Here is an 18,871-nt window from a genome sequence, read left to right as displayed (position 1 = left end):
GTACTATATAATAAAGCACTTCGGAAGGGATCCATAGCACATAACAGAGTCACTGATAAAGCAACGATTTTCCCTACGCAGTGATATGATTTCATACCTTGCCCTTAAATTCACTGACCCTTCCCTCTACTCGTACATACCTTTTTTTTCTGTTGGTGTCTTACCTGATGGAACTAATCTAGTTTTGGCGTTTACTCCCTCTACACCTTCGATAATAGGTTTACACAATTTTGCTACTTACGCCCCTCTTTGTTTTCACTAAGCGTGAGTGCATATGGAGCTAAGTTGCTACAAACGAGATTATCTGATATTAGGATAGGATGCTAATGGAGGATTGCGGGAATAAAAAAGAAGGTTATCTCGGGGAAAGTGTACATATTTGTTTTTGTCGTCCCCCGGGACGGCGTTATTGTAAAGCGCTTTAGTGGAAAACCGTAGGCAGTATTCCCGTTCCATGCCTCTTTTGCAACAGCAAAGCGTACTAAATAACTTGTATGTACCTTATGGTCTTGACTTGCTTGCCCTTCATCTCTACGTTGGCCCAGCTGATAAAAAATGCCTAGGAGCAACTTACACCTTGATTATTCCTTCCACGTCCGCTGCTGTGTGAGAGCATGTCACAAAGTAGTCAAAATAAAACGGATTGCTACGTATACAAAGTCGGCATCTTAAACACACACACACGCACACACCCACACATCCACAACGCACACACATTCACATTATATTTTAGTATAATGACATTGTATATTTTGTATGTGTAGACGGTATGATTTAGTGCATACATGAGTGTTGCTATTGAATAATAAAAATATTCTCATTCTCATATAAATAAGTGAGATACATATTAATGTATGTAATTGTTATTTTATAGTCATACGAGATAGTTTGACCAAGAATATGGCCACACATTTCTGTATGGAATACTTACCCAAGATGTGCCTCCTTAACAATTATGATTATTAAAAACAGCAATAATGATAATGACGATAGATTATAAATAAACATTAATCTATAATGATAATGACATTATCTATGATAACAATACTAATCATGTGGTCTTATTAACACACTATGGTAGCTTAAGTGGTAGCATTGCTGTGCCAAATGGTCCTACCGAAGATTATTACCCAGCATTGCCGGGTATAAGGAATATTCCCACTATTATAGATTATCAGGAAGAAGGAAGAAGAAGAGGAGGAAGATGAAGGACTTTGTCAAAGCACTTCGTACGCGAAGGACAGGATTCGAATTGATGGGGATGTCATATCTATAGGAGAATGAAACTTAAATACACGTAATTACAAAGATTGAGTGAATCCAGAAATATCAGTACAAAACAATTAGTTTGAGGAGAAACCGTTCAAAAGTTATGAATTTTTGAAGTTTAGGTGCAGCCATTTCTGGATAAGAAGATTACGACAACTGGTGACGTCACGTATGGACAACGATATAACAAAAATCAAAAGAGAATTCCACATATCATTTTTCATTTTTAATAGAACAATGAAAAAGCATTTGGCTCACCTCTTTCAGAAGACATGGGGGAATAAACTTGCCCTCAAGATATATCAGTAACAAGACAGTGGAAGGAATGTGTGCGTCTCAAAAAAAATGTAAAATTTGATGAATTTCTTCTACATTTTCTTTATATCGTTTTCTATTTGTGACCGTGTGGCATCACGCATTGTTGTATAGTGTTCCAGCGATCGCGTTACCGAAACTTTATCTATCCATAACTTTTGAAAGGATTGTCTAATTTCCTCAAACTTCACTGATGTGTTCTTCTTATATTCCTGCATTCACTAAAGCCACATTATATTCAAGTGAGAGAGAGAGAGAGAGAGAGAGTTTTAAATTTATTTGATTTCCATCAAATAAACAGAGAAATTAAATACGATGTATATTTTTTGGTTTCTTACCCCTTCAAGAGGTCAAAGCTTTACCCACTTTTCCCCGTGCTCTCATCTACCGTTAGCCTCGTTTTTGGTATAGCCAAAACGTGACCACTAAAAATGATTGTTTGTTTGTTTGTTTGTTTTCAATTAGGCACTATATGGACAACCAAACTTTTCGAAGGGGACCATCAAAATATATGCACATTGAAATCTATCCCTACAAAGAATTCGTAGAGATTATTAACTTCCAGTAGCAGTATGTTAGTTTCAATTAGATCAGAAGTTTCCAGACAACGTTAGAAACACACAGTGTTGACTGACGCGAAAAATAATGTGGTACAGTCCCTGTCTGAAAACGTCTAGATAATCGGTGTGTGATTAAAGGAATTTACAAAAACAAGTTCGGTTAATCGTAGATAGCTCTCAGCTGAGTCACAATTTGAAAACAAGAATGTGCCTGTCAATTTAGCCAATTTCCACCAGTTCGAGAGAAACTCAGTCTTCCTCATTCTGGTGTTAAAAGAAAGCCGATCGAGCTCTTTCTTTCCCATGGGGCGCTTTTATTTCCCCAACAATGACCCTGTTGACAGTGATTACGTCCATACAGATTAGAATGAGGGGAGCTGAAAACATCCTTTTCTTCGATAGTGACAGTTACGGTGATTGACACCGTTTTTTTTTTTTTTTCGTTTTTTTTTTTCCACGTGGACCACCTTTGGGGAGAAAAATCAAGTTAATTGACCGATTGGCGGCGCGCAAAGTCAAGAATAACTGTCATAATAGGTTCGGAAGAATAGATGATTGGTTCGCCTTCTCCCGTTTCCCCGTCCCGCTTCTCAGAGTATTCCAAAAAGCGCCGTAAGATGTAAGGCGGTCCAGAAAGCGCTTAGTGCTAATGACGCCACTTTCTTACGCAGCGGTCAATGGGCGCCTCTCCTCGTTGGACTCATTAGCCATTCGCGCTTGTAAGCAAGATTCGGCCGGAACAACAATGGCTTGAGCCGGGCTGGGTCTTTTGAGGGAGAGACCCCGTGAGAGTCATTGTGGAGACATTTTTAGCGGACAATCTTTAATTCCCAAATCCCCTTGTTGTTTCCTCGGTTTTTGGCGAAGAAGCCTACTTATTAGTTTAAGGCCATATCGTATCCATTGTTATGTGCATATGACATACATTCATTATGACATCGATAATTTGTGAGATGTTAAGATGACGAAGAGAACTCCCTTTTCTTCACTGTTGAAATTATTTTAATTATCTGAATATGACATTATTTTGGTTTACAAGTGAAACATGTTAATTCATAACTATGCATAACCACTATTGGGCTTAGGTTATGTAGCTTTATATAAATTTCGCGTATAAGGGGGTGGGGGTTGACACATCTAAGGTGGCATTTCATTTGTCTATTGATAGAACTATTACTTCATGAGATAAACGACACACCGTATGGGGATGGGACTTATTGTGTAAGGTGGAAAGGATAACGTCTGCCACAACTCATTCCTTTTAACAGCCATTTTGTGAGATTTACAGGAAAGAGGTTTTGTTTCTGTTTCACTTTTTGTACCTGAGAGTAATATAAAAACATGTCAACTGAACTATTAAACAATAACAAAAATGTTCTCATTTTCATGGATAGGATTCCCTTTTAAAAGTATGCCGGATAGCTCCTTTTCACTTCATTTCGATCATAAAAAGTCATTTTCCGTCAAAAGTTTATTCATTAGACGAAAATTAAGAAAATCACTGCTAAAGTTTGTTAGTATGCACATTTTTTTTTTCGGATTAGCGAACCTTGTTTCATTTTCGAGTTAACGAACCCTCGGAACAACGAACTTCATTTCATTCTCGTATTAACGATCCTTCGGAATAACCTCATTCCTTTTCAAACTATCGAACCTTCGGAATACGCCACAATTAGTGTTTAGATTAACGAACCCTGCAACTGATTTTCGGAATAACGAACATCCACCAGGTACATACGGAATTCGTGTGTTTCCGAAGGAAGGATCTTCGGAATTATGAATCTCACTTCATTTTCGGATTGACGAACTTTCAGAATAACGAACATCCCCTCGGATGTTGATGATGATGAAGAGGGAATTTGTGATGCGTCAAGTCAGAGCAGATCAAATCAAATCAAATCAAAACAACAGGATAGTTAAATGAAGTCTTGAATGTCGATTTGTGAGTCAAAGCGCACTTTTGAAAGTTGAACAAATTATTCGTGTCTGAAGAGAGTAAGGGTAATAATTGCATAAAAGCTGTTTGTATTTACACCCAGTACAAATTGGCCAACTATGCTAAGTGTAAATCCCTCTCAACTTCTGGTAGTTTGTAAACAGGAGATTCACCCATGCTTAGGACTTTATCTTTAGCTTTTGCCAACTGTCAACTGTCAGCAACATCTATACGGAATCAAGGATAAGCAGTGGGGGAAATGTGCGAGTTACTTTTTCTTGGTCTTTTTTTTTTCGGTCCCGCTTCAACGCCGTGCATGTATTCTTTTGCCCGTCTCTCTTTTCATGGTACTTCCCTCCCAGCGGCCTTCTCTTCCCTCAGCTGTCCGTTTCTCCCGCAGGGCTGTTTGGATCCAATGGCGACAGTGTCTCCACCACCCCGTTGCACTTTTGGTTTAAACGCGATATAGTCGGGGACACCAACAACATTGCGGTCGACGTCGGCTGAAAAAAATGCCAATCATAACTGACCTTGCTTAGCGCTCGGTGACATTGTTTGGTAAGTTTTTGCAGCGCTATCCTCATCTGGTGGCGTGAAAAAGAAAACGGATCGTGTGTGTGTGCGTGTGTGTGTGCGTGTATGTACATACACACACACTGTAATGTGATTATCGAGTGCAATATGGGTTGGGGTGCATTGGAATAGATTAAAACTGACAGGTTTATGTCAGGTTGTGCAGAAAGAGGACATACTGTGTCACTTGAAAATACTAAATTTATGTATATGCAAATACAAGGCGCTGAAGGGGTAGGATATTAGTCAGAAACGAGCTGGCACCAGTTAACACATTGTGCACGTGAGGCCCGTGGTCATTCAAAGTAACTTTTGCCAAACGGTGACTTCCCATAATCGCCAAACACCGCACTACCAGCCAATCAACTTTAAAGAGTCCTACTTGCTGGCACGAGTGTTGCTGACGTCATAAGTAACATCATGAATATTAATGTGACCAGCATGGCCCTGTTGCGTATAAGTTCTGATCAAAAGTCAGAAAGTCAAACATTAGTCTCTGAATACTCGGTTCTGATTGGCTGACACCTGACTTGTCTTTGATTTTCTGACTTATGTTTGATTGCATCTTTTTATGCAGCATAAGGCAGGGCCCTGGCGAACGAATTGTCATCTTCTTCAATCATTGTCAATGGCTATGATGTCATAACTCTGATCATCATATCGTTCTCCTGTCACAATGAGTGATATTATTTCAGAGGAGAAGCTCTGGCATAATTATGATATTCGTCTCAGAGCATCCCTCTGTGAGTTTAATATCATCTCTATAATATCCAAACAAAGTCCACATCGTTTTATCATTCATTCTTCTCTCGAATTCGCCTGCATAATTTGTTTCTTTATAATTACCACTCCTTAAATCTTAAAAATCTTCAAAATTCAAAATCCTAACTCCTATATCACTTTGAAAGTCGTGTCTGTTATGCATTTCATTTCATTCATTTTATTTTCCATTTCCAAAACAGATGATATTGCATCTATGCTATAGTTGACTCCACACTTGGCAAACGACACCGACAGCGTGATGGAAATTTATTATGAATGTTTTTCTAAAGACCATTCCTTATCTCTTGATTGGCCTGCTTTACTCAAGTTTTCCTCTCTTTTTGATTCGACATCAGACCACAATCCAATAAGAGTGGAGACAATGCCACTCTTTTTCTGTTCACTGATTCCAAAGAAGAGAGACAGAGCAAGAGAGATAGACAGAGAGAAAGAGAGAGAGAGAGAGAGAGGGGGGGGGGGGTGAAAGAAAGTAAGTAAGAAAGACAAGAGGGACATACACCATTCACTTCAACAAAAGAAAATTTTCCTCAGGTATATACATTTGGAGGCATTACCGTGCGGGGGTTCAGCGCACTAAAGCGACAAAATGTGTGCATATCGATGATTCGCGATTAGGAAAATGAAAGCGAACCCCTCCGATCCGCGAGACGTAGATTGCATCCACCCATACCCACTGCTACCAAGACAAAGCTGATGAATTGTGCGGTTACCTGGACGCGCGAGGCTCCCAACTCGCGACCAAGGAAAGCGGAGAAAGGCGGGTACGGCAGGAAATTACCGCTTCACTCCAGAGATTTTAAGCAAATTGATGCACGACGTGGAAATGTATATAAACAATTATAATCGCGTCGGGTTTTTCGCCTATTGTTTAAACGCTAATAACATACGCACATTTTATTCCATCAATCAAAGGATTTCAGATTTAAATCCCCAGCTCATGTGCACTTATGCAATCAATCTGTTGATGCTTGAAAGGGAATTCTGGGACTGTGGGAAAATGAAAATATAAAGGTCTTCTAACTTCTTGTTACACAATAGTCTTGAATTCTTACGCGATGTAGAAGTGTGATTCACGAAACCGTCAGTAAAGGGATTAGATAGAAAATACTCAGTACCAGCACTTGGGAGCTAAAATTAGTCCTTTGCTTGTCACAATATATTGATTTCCCAAAGCTTGTTGGCATTATTGCGTTAGCAGAAGAACCTAGAGACGCGTTCAATCAACATCAAATTGTAAGCCTGTCATAATCCCACATAATGGATCGAAAATACGAAGTACCTTGATTTTACAGTTTCGTTTGTTCTTCGTCAAAACTCAAATAACTTGATAAAATGCACTTGAGATTGTGTGCAATTATTCATGCGGCTAATGAATAACTAGCACTTCCTACGTTTGGGGTAAATGACTTCTGTGGTAACGCCATAGAGGCGATTTTATAATTCTTATTTTGTTTAAATTCCAAGTTTCATATTAGTCACTGGAGTGGCTTGAAAAGTTCAAGCAGTTGTAAGTTGATTATCAAGTTACGATTTTATTTCTTTATATTATTATAATAGATGAATGCTCAGCTTCGATTACTTAATACGCGGCCATATACACTTTGAAAAAAGATGTGGAGCAGTTTGAGTTTTGTTTAATTTAACATGGAAGCCATTTCGCTTTCACTTTGTTGAGATAGATATACGAATAGTTTAAAACCGATTCATTAATCTAACATGAATTCAATTATAAGTATACTAGTAGTCTACAAAGGAAACCCTCAGTAAGAAAAAAAGATTCCAGGAGATAACAGCTGTCGTTTGAATGGAAATACGGTTAACATGGTATGGTTTCCTTCTCTTAAATGGACGTGATCAATGCTCAACTATCGTTTGCATATTCTCAACAATACACGTATAGCATTTATTTGTCTCGTAAAGAATGTGTATTGATGCCATGACCAAATACTACAGATAATCAAGCCATGAGAATATCCTGTATAAAGCTTTTACCAAAAAAAAGTCAACCAAAACTTACATCTTCTCCCTACAGGCTTCGACATTAACTACTCCAGATCACTGCAGAGTTACTGGTGTCTCACGGATTTTTTTTTTTAATTTCTGCAACTTTTGAGTCATTGAGTAATACTACTTCTCTGTCGTTAACCTATCATATTCCTAAGGTGCAAAGCCTAAGATATCATTGCGCGGATTGAATGATTTGTTTCCAACATTTCCGTATACTTTCAATATTTCGCATCTTTTATTTTACATTGTAATGCAATTTATGCAATCATCTGTCTGTAGAATATTTTATGTTTCCGCTGGAAATTTAATGAATGAATACGCTCAAAACATTAGTGAAGTTTACTACGTTCACATTAACTTTCGACTTGTCTATTTATCTTGGCTTTCATTTCTCATCTTCAAAACACATGTGATCTAAAATGAAATTGTTCTTTAAAAAAAAAGTCTCCTCAAATGTGAAGTAGAGTTAAGTTCCATGTATACCGGTTTTAGACATCGAGTGTAAGATCGATATGTTACAATAGATTGCATGCTTCATTTAATCTCTTGAATTGTTTGTCCCTATCATTATTGTGAAAACAATGCTGGAAGCTACTCGCTATGTTTAAGTTTGAATGACAAGTCACATATTAGATTGAGGAAACTTGCCGGATTATCTATTCTTAAAATAATATTTTGCTTTGAAGTAAACGAAATCGTTTAGGAAGAGGTGAGTTCGGCAGTTAGGCTTCTTTAATAAGATGTTCCACAAATATGTCGTAACTATGATAATTCATCTTTTCGGAACTCATATTGATTTGTGTTATTTAACTTAAACTTTTCGACAAGCAGAACAAGAGGATTAGGAAAGAATAGTGCTGAGAAAAAGGAGAACAATCAATATCACTTTGAAGTGGCTGGAGCGTTAAACAACAAATAATAGTGAGCAAGGTACCAGAAATGGTTACAGGTTCAAAACTTTTTTTCCTGTTACCATCGGCAACCCATTTGTACGAATAATATCCATGCCTAGTTTACATGATGGACTTTAGAGGGTCTTACCCCGATGGGTCAACGGATGTGAAGACGGACAGGCTCGTGTGAGTGTGTCATTCGTAAATACACTTGGGCTGCAAACGTGATGAGAACTTGAAGAATGATACAGGCGTTTGACCTTGAGAGGGACTCGCTACAGGAGGCTCACTTCCCTTGATGCATGCTGAAGATATTTTGGTATCATTTTATTCCAGATACAAGCATATTCTCTAGTCTTTATAATGAACCCAAACATCAAGAGCAGAGCTGCTTCTTCGCATAACTTACATTCCCACCTGAACATTTCTGTATCTACAAGGACATTATTATGAATCGTGAATTTTGTTCTGTTTTCAATTCGTTAATTACGTCTAATTTTCATCCAACAATTAACCAGTGTTCACTCAAGATCATTTGTAATTTTCTTAAATTATGTTCTGAGGAGGAAACAAATGAAAAATTGAATGGAATGAAATATCACATTATTTCATTATATTTTGCTAAATAAATTATTTAGGAAGATACCATCGATCACCCTCGATGTATCACTCATTGTTATATCTTAAACATTACTTGCAACGTCTATGATTTCCTATTAATCCAATTCATCTAATCAGCTGAATGGAACAGGCCGAACTTCAAAAGAACTTGTAGGACGAGATCCATAATGTATGCCACAATGTAAATTCTAGCTGTCCATTACAAATGAATGTATGCAATACGTTTTGTCACTACTCTATGGAAATCATTGATCTACCTTTCCTTAACACGGTTATGAGGGGGGTTATGGAACATTCTTTGTTACGCATTTCAAGCGATGTTGATTATAAGACCACAATAATCAAGAGGAAAAACAATATGACGATCATATATACAAATTATTATCCAGAAACTACAATATCCTCGTCAATTTTCATGTCGTAATTTGGACAAACACAAGTCAGTGTGTTGACGGGAGATTTAAAATAGATGACAAACCCCAAAACATTGAACTCAAGTCCAAAAGACGTCATGCGTCCTGCGCGTGAGGTTCATTCCATTCACACCATGCTGATGGCCTGAAGGCCCCTGTCTCAGCAAACACAATGGTCACGTGCAAACAGCAAAAGTTTGATATAAGATAAGTTCGTGTTGGTCAATTTAAAACAAAGATTGCTGTCTACCCAACTGAAAATCGATGCGTATTAATGTCTGCCCTTGAACTCGTTTATTTTGACTATGAAAATTAAACGCATAAATCAAAATGTTGGTAAAATAAAATGGATAATGATGAGTTCTGATGACGCTTCAAATATCCTTTGTGAGCCATCTGTTCAATGTAAACATTTCAGTGTGTAATGTGGTAAGCATTTGCGTCAACGAAAACAGTAATGAAAATTATTCAATTCAAGGCGGAAAGAAGTCAACAACTGTCATATTTGTTCCAGTTCCCTAGATACCGTAGAAATAGTTACACGCATTTCTACATGAACAGAAATGATGAAGTATCAGCGTTGTGGCATGAATAGGTAAATCGTTTGGTGTGCTTGTCATTATTAAGAATTCAATACTTGTATAAATGTGTGATGTTTGTCAAGAAGCAATGTGTATAATGTATGTGTCTGTGTTTTATCAAACAGTCAGCATGTGATATTCACAAAGGATAGTTGCTGAATGTAAGAGAAACATTCTTTGAATCAAATACAAAATATCTATACTACAGAAACCCTCAACTCGCCAATTCCATCTCGACATTCTAGCGGAAATAGCAATGACTTATTCAAATTCATGAAATTCTTCCGTCGAGATGCTTTCATTGCAACTGATTGACAAATTGCCCTGCATCGACGTAAATAAGCACTGAATTGATCAGTGTTTTAGTAGTAGCCATGATAAAAAATCATGGGCGTACATACTCGAACTATAACGCGTACTACTAAAACATTGATCAATTCAGTGTTTATTTACGTCGATGCAGGGCAATTTGTCAATCAGTTGCAATGAAAGCAATGACTTACTTTCAAGTGTCAGCAGCCGACGGATACTTGAATCTTATTATGCTATTATGTTTTTGTTTTTGTTTTTAAATGTCAGCAAGAGTATTGCATTTGTGTATGCAATATACATGGCTGCAAAGTAATACTTGTTCTCTGCATTACAACATTATACTTTTGCACAGTTGTCTACATCTTACTTTCGGATCTTTATTATTTATGTCATGTTGTTTTGTCCTCCTAAGAAGGATGGTGTCTGTCTGCTCCTTTGAACATTGTCATGATCTATAATTATGACACATAGATGAAAAATCACTCTTTTACACATCCCAGAAAACGGCTAGACATTAATATTGTGTGATAGTTAGACCCTACTCATTCATAAAGAGCTGATAAACAAGGGATGATGATGATGACAAAAGCGGAATCAAAGTAAAGTAAACCATTTGTGTCTTACCACTGCGCGCTTCAGACAACGCTGGTAAACCAGTTGGACTTCGAGCTTGCTGCACGAAGCTGCTGTGCATCGCCAAGGCGGCTAGGGTGGCGTGATCGTATCCCGCCGAAGCCTTGGCGGCGGCGAAGTAGAGCGAGGCGGTTGAAGGATGTATGGTGGGCAGACAGGACGCCACGCTAGCGATGGTTGGATGGCCCGCCGCGGCGGCCGCCATCAGCGGAGAGATGAGCGGTCGGGGAGGGAAGATCTCCCGCGTCTTTGGTTGCTCTTGGCGACCAAGACCCAGCAGCTCGTGGATGGCGAAGGAGGACCGCTGGTGACCCGGCGACGTCCCGTGGATGGGAGACGTGGCTGTCGGAACCGACACACGTGGTTGACCGCCATGACCACCGGACAAGGTGATCGATGACGACGGACTTAGTGTTTCACCTGTCATAATTACGGGTTTGATCAGTTGTCACTTCAGAGCAAATGTTTCAATTATTGAGACCTCTAATTGTTCATGTGTAACTGTCTGATGCTGAATCTTGTTAACATTTCCTTCGAGAGTTGGCTGTAGAATCCTCGGTAAAACTTGTATTTTCTTTAAAGAAACGCTGCTTAACATTACTGTAAACATCTACAGTATGTCGATGTCCACCTGTGTATCGGGATTAACAAACATGCTGCATGGTCTCGATCACACGGACAGATACCCTCAATTGAAAGTCACTCGCCAGAAATCCGGAAATTGAAGCACTTTGCGATTTGTAGCCCTCATCAAAAAATAATAATGCCCCGTCGCTGAATCGAGACGCTCCAATGAGAATCAAAGAGGAGGACGAGGAGGAGGTGGAGGAGAGAGAAGGGGGAGGTGAAAGGAAAACACTGGGAGAGTGGACAGAAGTACCGGGCTGGAGTGATTTATATAGCGAGTGATTGAGAAGAGGCGCTATTGTGGTGGCACTGCGGGGTGGCTCCTTCTTGGTGTGTGTGGTGGAATCTTACAATGATGTCCCCTCGGTGTGCGCGACCAATAGAGGAACACACCTCTTAACTCGTTGACTCCAAATAGCTCTTTTAAAGATTCTGAAGAGGGAAAGGGGGTAGGAGCCGAATGTCTTCTTTATTTCTCTTCTGATCGGGCACTTACTATCGAACAGACGTCTCCAGCTAACAATGGGAGGAAGAATCGTGAATTGGTGTATGACTGATCCTCTCCGTAATTAGCTATTGTCTAAAGTTTGCTAATGAGGACAGCAAGATATTTGACAATCCCCGTCGAGCCCACCCGTACTGGTGTCCCGCTACTTCTCGTGGTCCCCCTTTTTTAACCCTCGCTGTTCTCTTTCTGATCTCTGTCAATCAAACTTTGCCAATCAAACCGAGCGAGAGGGAAGAGACTCGAGGGTAGGTTTCTATTCGACACAGCGATTGGTTGTCGAGAGAATGACGTGCAAGCTACTTGTGAGAGAAGCGCCCAAGCTTCCATCTCGTCAGGGGATGACGAGAGAGGGAATATTAACCATTCTTTATATCTCTCTACTCTCTGTCTGTTCGTCTGTCTGTCTCTCTTCATTTCTCCCTCACTCTCTGTCACGAACACATACACACACATACGCACAGTCACACCATAAAAATATTCAACAAGATCCGGGCGAACAAAATGAACTGGATTGCGTTCGTGTGTATTATTATAATAAAGTATATTTCTGTTACAATATACTTTTGTTCGCGTTTAAGGTCACAATCAACCGTCGGGGTGTCTTGATTCTAATCTTATTCTCATGCTGTTGATTCCACATAGTGCTGAGAGTCATTTCGAGCACGAAATAGACATAAAGCAATATTGTTGGTCAGTCTTCTCCTGCGACATGAGCCAGGAACTCCTCTCTACGAAGATAGTGATCTGATTTTATATTTCCTGCGAACAAGAAGTGTTCGACCGGTAATCTTGTTTGGAGGATCCAGTTATGCTTTACTCGGTATACGTGGTATCTTTATCTCGTTAGCCGTAATAACACATCGTTATCCGGAGACTGGTCCAATGCAAGATGTTGCGCCACGAGTACTCATGAATCGGAGATGCTCTGAATCAGGCGTGAAAGTTACAATTGGTTTCCTGTTATCCCTGAGTAAGTGTGATTATTTATTGGCAGCGAGTCATATCGTCACAAATTATCATCAAATTACCAAAATATGAACATCCACAAACACACAATACGTTTATAATTACTCATACATTATATACACGGAATGTGTATACGCAGAATGTGCATATTGATTAGGATCTCTTAATATAACATTAATCTAACCGATGAAGGCATAAGGTCTGAGAATAAAGGCTATAGAATCAATGATGTGTGCTGGACAGAACGTCGTTTATCCAAGCATGTGGATCTTTGTCTTTGGATACTATAGCATACCTCTTTGTGTTGTTAGAGAAGGGTTTCCATGAATGGCAATTCAGAAGATTTTCGAGATTTCGCTTATTTCCCCACCTTGAACACCAGCAGTGTTTTGACAGAAAATTTGGTCAGTGCTACATAGTGGCTGGAAGAATTAAAATAATAATAATAATAATAATAATAATAATAATAATAATAATAATAATAATAATAATAATAATAATAATAATAACAACAACAAATTTATCCAATGGTATTTTTGTCACTTCAAAACAATGGATTTACAGGGCATTGGCTATTGTTCGCAGATATATCCATGTAATGAGAACCATTATAAATATATTGTTTTAGTCATTATTAGGGTGCAAAATATTGCTGTGGTGTGGACCAAAATATAAATGCACTCAAGAGAATGGGGGCACTATAATACGTAAAACGGGAAGCTATTACGGATTCACGTGTAACCCACCATTTTGCACACTTGACCTTGCGATGATGAAATCAATTGAAATGATGATGAGAATTTTGGTTCATCGCACCTCTATGTAAAAAGGAACAACTGAAACGACTGATCAGTTTCTAGGAGGTAGGACCAATCACAGAGAGGAAAAAAAAGCAGATCTCTCGCGCTCCAGATCGTTGAAAAGACTGGTGCTAAACGCTGATGTGATTGTTTAAAAGGTCGTACAGTGGTGGGAGATGGATTGGAGTTTATCAGTGCATTCCAATCCATTTCATCGCATGAAAACCCCAGCAAGTAATTGAATCATGGCCACAAGTGCGGACCCTCTGTCCTCAAAGTCAATCGGGGTCCAAGTTCACAGGAACGTTATGCATATTCTAACACTGCATCCCATCGGCGTTTGGGCCAACATGGTACTGCTTACTGTTTATAAGAAGGAATATTGTAGATAATGTCAAAGAAGGGGTGAAAAGTAGATGAACGTACAGTAAAAAGAGCAAGGGGGGGGGGGATAAAGGGCTGACATGCGAACAATCTAAGGTGCAGAAGGCATGACAGCGATGGCCTTGACGCGCCTTTATGATTGTGTGAAAGAAGATAAGAAAAAGAACAGCGATTTTTGTGAGAACGACCTTAGATATCTAATCAAGCTGAATGATATCGATTAACACACAATTCAGGTGATCGATCGATATCTGTTCAGACAGTCATCTACTTTCCTTTGTGTCATCTTGTATCCGATCTTATGTACGTTAGACCTTCATCATTTCAAGTGAGCCCTAATTGCTGTACACCTATGTCGTCATAAGCATCTATCGGGCAGCACTGGCGATGCGGAACTCATGTTAATATAAAGTCGCTGACATCTTTCACTCTAAAAGTGTTTTGTTGACATTTTGCAATAAGGAATCGTTACACCATAACGTCAATAAAACGCACTTCATAGACATGAAAAGACCCAAAAATTACATGTGTGCGTGGTTGGGGTCTTTTTGGGCGGACTGTCGTGCATATTTTTTTTCGCTCCGTACTACATCACGTCATGTCTGTCCCTGGCTTAAACCTTTCCAAGATATTGCTCGGTATATAGTCTTCATGTCGAGTTTGCGTCATGATCAATCTCTTAGAAGATAATTCCAAGATAAGCGTTAAAAGGAATACTTGTCACCTTCTAACTTCTTATGTAAAAAAAAAAAAAACAGATATGATTTTTGTCGTTTGTTTTCTTCTTGTTTTTACGAAATGATAGGTATTCCTATAAGCCCCTCCCGCTTCTGCACCTCAAAGCAATGCACCTTTTGGAGAGGGGAAAAACACACTGAATTAAGAAGAAGAAGAAGAAGAAGAAGAAGAAAAAAAAAAGACAATTTAAAAAAAGTCGGGGTGGGGATGAAGGTGTCAATGTATTGTCATGGTAACATATGTCTTAGTAACATATATGGTAACATATGATCTTAGGTTGTGAAGCATGGTAGAAAATAATGTTTGTTTGTCTTTTGCTCATTTGATTATACATTGAGTTGAGTTGATATTATGTACCACATGTTATTGTAATACACTGGTACCCCTCTGTACCATTTGTGAATGTACTTGTAAATGCTGTATATAATTCGTTTGTTTGTTTGTTTGTTTTTGTGTAGGTCACCTACTGTTTGTTTTTACCTGAAAGTTTATGTATGCATTGTATCATTGTATACAGGGCTTCCTTGAAAAGCAGGTCTGCTGGCTGTCAGCAGAACTGAACGGAATGTCCCTGTTAAAAGATGTTGTGAATGAATAAATAAATAAATAAATGAATTTGTGTTATCAGACTGACAACAAGTTTGTGATAACAAGGGATTCTTTATGCTTTATTTTCAGTTTTGACATAATGAAGTTCGCGTAGAACGTTAAGATATGCAGTATATACCTGTATATATATATGTATATATATATATATATATATATATATATATATATATATATATATATATAATTGTACATAACCCCTGAGACTTTGGTTTTAAAATGAATAATCGTGATACGAGAAATAAAGTAAAGACACAATTAATTTACGCAGTTCTATTTTGTCAGACTGGAAGGATTATGTAAACTCAAGTCAAGTAGATTGTTTGCTAGCAAAATATTGTAGTCACAAGCTTAGCAGTTTCTTTTTAATGACCTACTTACCACTACTTGATTTGGATTGCATGTGACGCTAACGTGTTGCTACCACAAGGTGAGAGCTATGCAGTTTCTTATACTTACATTTCTTATTTCTTATATTTCGTTGTGATATATGAATCTACTTTCGCACCCTTGGTAGATTTGAAGATCATGCTCATGCTACACCGAGTATGTTGATGACAGAATGACAAAGATGGGAAAAACTGTGAATGTTATCGTTTTTCAATGGCGCCCATGTCTCTTTTCAACAATGGAACTTGCGCGCACCTAATTACTCAATTCAAAACTTTGTCCGCGATGCGTCACATTTCCAAAGGGCCACCTCGGCATATGTGACTTTAATATGCCCAATTGCACTGCCTCGTTACGTTCCCCTGGCAAGGGTGAGGCAATTAGCAGCGCTCAAGCGTTTGTGAGTACAAATAATTTCCCGCCAAAATGTAGCTCGGGGGCAAGACAGACGATCGGGCAGAGATGCTCGAGTCAAGTGGTGTTATGTCTTGCTGCCGCGACAGTGTTTGTATGCTTTCGTGGCTGGTTGTCATCTCCAAACTGGCGTACTTAGGTGATCAGTTATGTATTTTTTCCTTCTTTCTCTCTTTCTCCCCTCCAAACCATGCCCAACCAGTTCCCGGAAACGCTCTGCAAATTGTGAGCACAGGTTGCAGTGGATGCACCATAAAGCAGCTCTCCACATTGCAATTTGCAATTGTCTTGCTACCAGGAGGTTTTCACGTCAACAATAAGGACGGCCTTCTTACATGACGTGCTAACATTCTGCGTGTTTTTGGTTTTTTTTTTCTAGCTCAGTTTGGCTCTTTCGAAACCTTACCGGCTAACTGTCAATCATTAAATGCTTATAGGAAAGGTCTCAACGCAATTACTGCCAAGTCTGCTACCCAATTTGAAATCAAGAACAAAAATGATAGAATAACTTGTAATGTAGGTACGAAAAGTTAAATCAGATTAACGGGGAAATGATATCTGTGAAGAAAATATAATCCATATTTTTATTGTCAATTAAAAAGGGTCTAACAAGGTAGTAACTGAAACGATGATGATAATAATAATGATAAGCGCTTACAGATTATACATTTTTCATAAACAATTGACTGTATGCCATTAACTTTAAGACATTGTTATCTCTTATTACTTGTTTTTATTGTTTTACGGAAATAACAAAACCAAGCGGGAGGAGAAAACTTCGGCACAAAGGATACGATTCACAGATTGACAACACGCTTCCGATCAAAATAATTATTACAAATGAATTCTCGTTCTAACGATATGAGGTGTAGTGAGAAATTATGTGAACCTAATACGTAATTTGAATATTTGTCATTCAATTCTGAGAGGAAAACAGTCATGTATAGTTTGTATAAGGGTCATGTTCTACTCTGATGACAAATTAAATTGTAAAAAGAAAACACACCATTGTTTATCTCATCAACGTGTATTCAAATAATCCCGTAAGTTATCAATTGATTGATTGAAATCGTAATTGGATGTAGCCTATTTTTTTCGTCATCAACTTATGATTACAATCATATAAATTATGTACATTCATACAAGGGTACCAACAAATATAAAACTTAATAAGATTACGCTTAAAAGCCTATTATAATTGGAAGAGGGTTAATTAAGATTGGCTCAATCTTGTCGACTGAGATCAGGATGTTGGTATGTCATTCATTTCTTTATAATCAAAACAGACCAGAATTGTATTCAGGAATCGATGGGCAAATGTTGTTGATATGGAGCTTCATCAGGCTTAAGAAAAATTTTAGTTTAAAAACAACAACGAATACCTGGAAAGCCTGTCTGAAAAATCTGTCTCTCATCTTCAAAATTTTTGATCATCATTGAGAAAACTACAATAAAAAAAAATGCGAAAAATGACAATAAACCAAGAAAGATATCAGCGAGAATACACCGAAAATATACCAGACATAACAACAAACCAAGACAAGCAAACTGTCAATGTTAGCAGACAAGTAATTAGGCCCTTACACACAAGAATGTTTTCAGAAGATCTTTCCTAAAAGTGTGTAAGAACATAATAATCATATCGTTCTGTTTACATTAAGGTTTATAACTGAAATGCTGAATATATTATTTTGTACAATTATGTGGACATAAATCCGCATTATTTAGCAGTTGTCATCTGACATGTAGGGCGTACTTTTTCCATTTCTGTACAAATAATATTATACCAAAATATTCTTCAGTAAACATACGTGCTAGTCAAAGTCAATTGGAAAGGTAACTCAAAAACTCTTCAATAATTTCCTTCACCACTTCATGTACCACGAGTGCGCACTCGCGCGCACACACACACGCACACACACACACGCACATACTCACAGCTATGATGTACATGTATTTAACTTTCAACGTCATTATATATGTGTTTTGTATTGAATTCCGTCTGTCCCCTACAAATGCACACACATGCGCGCACACGCACTACGCTGATGGTATCCTATTCTTCATATGAGATATCTATGTGCCACATAATTTCTCATCATTTGATATGTTCCCATCCTTTTTCTCTTATTCTCACTTTCTCTTTTACTTCTCACCCTCTCATCCCCCCCCCCCCCGCTCTTTTTATCGCTACCCTCCTTCTCTCCCTATCCTATCGTAGTACAAGGTGCGGTCTCAGGTTAATGTTGAAGTCTCTTACTGCCTTTCATATAACTCCTCTATACAGAAAGGCAGTCATCAGAATAAATTAATTAGAAATCATGTGATTACATGTGATTACATCTCTATGATGCATTTCTTATTTCTTCTTTTTTCTTCTTTTCTGGAGAGAGAAAAGTGCGAACCACGAACTACCCTCACGGTACACCGGTAATTAATTACTTCACTTAACTACCCTTTCAATGCGCACGTTCAATTCCAGGTTGAGCGTGAAATAGTTCCAATCATAATTTTCACCCACATTTCTATGCAATATTTTCCC

At 38.3% G+C, this 18,871-nt stretch overlaps 1 protein-coding gene across 1 annotated transcript in view; it reads right to left on the bottom strand.

Annotated features, from left to right (window-relative positions):
- The window catches only part of LOC140235082 (visual system homeobox 2-like), a 38,851-nt gene extending 27,528 nt beyond the window's left edge, over window positions 1-11,323 (bottom strand). The window contains exon 1 of the mRNA XM_072315155.1: window positions 10,888-11,323. Within this exon, the coding sequence (XP_072171256.1) occupies window positions 10,888-11,323 (436 nt within the window). The remainder of the gene's footprint in view (window positions 1-10,887) is intronic.
- Window positions 11,324-18,871: the final 7,548 nt, after the last annotated feature.

The sequence above is a fragment of the Diadema setosum genome, chromosome 1, assembly GCF_964275005.1.
Source record: "Diadema setosum chromosome 1, eeDiaSeto1, whole genome shotgun sequence".
NCBI classification, from domain to species: domain Eukaryota; kingdom Metazoa; phylum Echinodermata; class Echinoidea; order Diadematoida; family Diadematidae; genus Diadema; species Diadema setosum.
Note: the sequence above shows the minus strand (reverse complement) of the source record. Positions and strands in the feature narration are given on the sequence as shown.